This window comes from Etheostoma spectabile, unplaced genomic scaffold (genome assembly GCF_008692095.1).
Source record: "Etheostoma spectabile isolate EspeVRDwgs_2016 unplaced genomic scaffold, UIUC_Espe_1.0 scaffold272, whole genome shotgun sequence".
Lineage (NCBI taxonomy): Eukaryota > Metazoa > Chordata > Actinopteri > Perciformes > Percidae > Etheostoma > Etheostoma spectabile.
This window is the reverse complement of record NW_022605576.1, coordinates 1,283,161-1,285,883: the sequence shown is the minus strand read 5'-3', so window position 1 is coordinate 1,285,883 and position 2,723 is coordinate 1,283,161. Positions and strand designations below refer to the sequence as shown.

The window sequence follows — 2,723 nt, the reverse complement described above, 5'->3', positions numbered from 1 at the left end:
ATTTAAATCCAGCTGTGACTCCAGCTGGGCCCCTAGATCCAGCTGTTAATCCCGATATGACTCCAGTTGTGACTCCACCTCTGACCACTGCTCCTGCTGAGAATCCCGATTTAAATCCAGCTGTGACTCCAGCTGGACAGCTAGATCCAGCTGTGATTCCCGATATGACTCCAGCTGTGACTCCACCTCTGACCACTGCTCCTGCTGTAAATCCCGATATGAATCCAGCTGGGACTCCAGCTGGAACTCCAGCTGGGCCCCTAGATCCAGCTGTGAATCCCGATATGATTCCAGCTGTGACTCCAGCTGGGCCCCTAGATCCAGCTGTGAATCCCGATATGATTCCAGCTGTGACTCCAGCTGGGCCCCTAGATCCAGCTGTGATTCCCGATACGACTCCAGCTGAGACTCCACCTCTGACCACTGCTCCTGCTGTGAATCCCGATATAAATCCAACTGTGACTCCAGCTGTGACTCCAGCTGGGCCCCTAGATCCCGCTGTGAATCCCAATATGATTCCAGCTGTGACTCAACCTCTGACCACTGCTCCTGCTGTGAATCCTGATATGAATCCAGCAGGGACTCCAGCTGTGACTCCAGCTGGGCCCCTAGATCCAGCTGTGAATCCTGATATGAATCCAGCAGGGACTCCAGCTGTGACTCCAGCTGGGCCCCTAGATCCAGCTGTGAATCCTGATATGACTCCAGCTGAGACTCCACCTCTGACCACTGCTCCTGCTGTGAATCCTGATATAAATCCAGCTGTGACTCCAGCTTTGATTCCAGCTTGGCCCCTAGATCCAGCTGTGAATCCCGATGTGCCTCCAGCTGTGACTCCAACTGGGCCCCCTTCTCCAGCTGTGAATCCTGATATGATTCAAGCTGCAACTCCAACTGAGACTCCATCTGTGACTCCAGATGTATTACTCTGTGATTGGACAGATGTTAAGTGTTGTTAATTTGGGTGAAAAGCATGTTATCATATCTGTTTCAGCTTTCAACATTTGTGAGTAAAATAAATGAATCAAAAAATTAATAATAATTAAAGCTGCAAGCAGCGATGATGTCCGGGGTACTGGCGGTATGCCGGTTGATGCCGCTGTATATTTCCTATCCATCTGACACTTCATATGAGTTAGACATTATTGCTGATATTCTTACCAACACAATTACCCCTGCTGCTCTCTCCTTCACCCAAACCCAGACCCCCTGGCTGAGGTGGTGGTACAGGCCACCTCATCATCAAACATTGTTAATGTCTACCGCCCATTAGGTCCTTTGGGGGAGTTCTTGGAGGACCTAGATGTCCTCCTTTCAAATATCCCTGAAAATGGCCCTCCACTTGTTCTTCTTGACAAGAACAAGACAGAGTCTGGATGTACTAGTCTAGAAGTCCTACTTCTTTTACTTTCTTCCTTTGCACTCTCACTCACTACTACCCCACCTACTCTTAAAGCTGGCAACCACTTTAAACTCTTATTTACCAGAAAATGCTCTACCTCCAACCCTCACAATGGGGGTCCCTCAAGATTCCATCGTGGGTCCCCTATTCTTTTCTCTGTTCACAAACTCTCTCGGGGCTGTTATTCACTAACATGACTTTTCCTATGAAAGCTAAGCAGACAACTAATTCTCTATTTTCCCCAGTCTGAAACCCCCAGTGAGTCATGAATCACTGCCTGCCTCACTGACATCTATCATTGGATGTTCACTCACCACTTGAAACTCAACCTTTACACGAACAAGCTGCTTCTCCCACCCAGGACCTTACTAGCACCACCAATACCTCTGTGGTTGTCCCCACCCAGACTGCTAGGAACCTGGGTGTTTGAGGACCAAATCCCTTACCGCTAATATTGCTGTAACATGCCACTTGTGTAGATACAGCACATGCTACACAAGATGAAGAAGATACGTCCCCTTTACACCTAGAAGGTGGCTAATGTTCTGGTTCAGGTTTTTGTAATCTCACGTCTTGACTACTGCAAATCCCTCCTGGCTGGTCTGCCTGCTAGTGCCATCCAACCTCTGCAGTTCATCCAGAATGCAGCAATTCAACTTGACTTCAACCTACCAACGTTAAAAAGTGAAGCAAGCATGAAGGATGAGTCTGACCTTGAAAACAGAAGATCCCCCTGCCCGTTCTCCAAAGTTGACTCAGAGTTAAGTTTTGCAGAGCAAGATAAAAGCTGCCTTTAAAACCCAGAGTTAGAACGTTGAACCGGACAACAAAAACTTTCCTTTTAAGAATATTGATTAAAGAGAAATGTTCTCCCTTCATCCTATAATGGTCATATATTGACACTAGAATAGCCTACTTCCTTGTTTACTGCTGCAATGAATACAATACAGAGGAGGAGAAACAAGCATCTGTCTTCACAAAAATCATGTGTTTGATGGTAATTTATTAGTGCTAATCACTGTGTAAAATAAGAACTACTGCCAGAAAACCCCTGGTTGCTTTCTTTGAGTAAAGAGACTCTCTCTCCACCATACATAGGGAATATGCAGTGATACGCCGAGTCAATTAGGTTATGAAAATGTCAGTTATAATAGATTCCCCAAGAATTTATGCTGTAAATTGCGCATACAAGAAGCAACCCTCAACTAGTTTTTTATAAAGCACCAGTTTTATGTTAACATTAAAGGTCCCATGACATGGTGCTCTTTGAATGATTTTATATAGGCCTTAGTGGTCCCCTAATACTGTATCTGAAGTCTCT

General features: G+C 45.9%; 1 protein-coding gene across 1 annotated transcript in view; it reads right to left on the bottom strand.

Moving 5' to 3' along the window:
* Positions 1–6: 6 nt before the first annotated feature.
* Positions 7–2,723, bottom strand: part of LOC116685848 (uncharacterized) — a 41,676-nt gene continuing 38,959 nt past the window's right edge. The window contains exon 2 of the mRNA XM_032510805.1: positions 7–928. Within this exon, the coding sequence (XP_032366696.1) occupies positions 46–906 (861 nt within the window). The 5' untranslated portion in view covers positions 907–928 and the 3' untranslated portion in view covers positions 7–45. The remainder of the gene's footprint in view (positions 929–2,723) is intronic.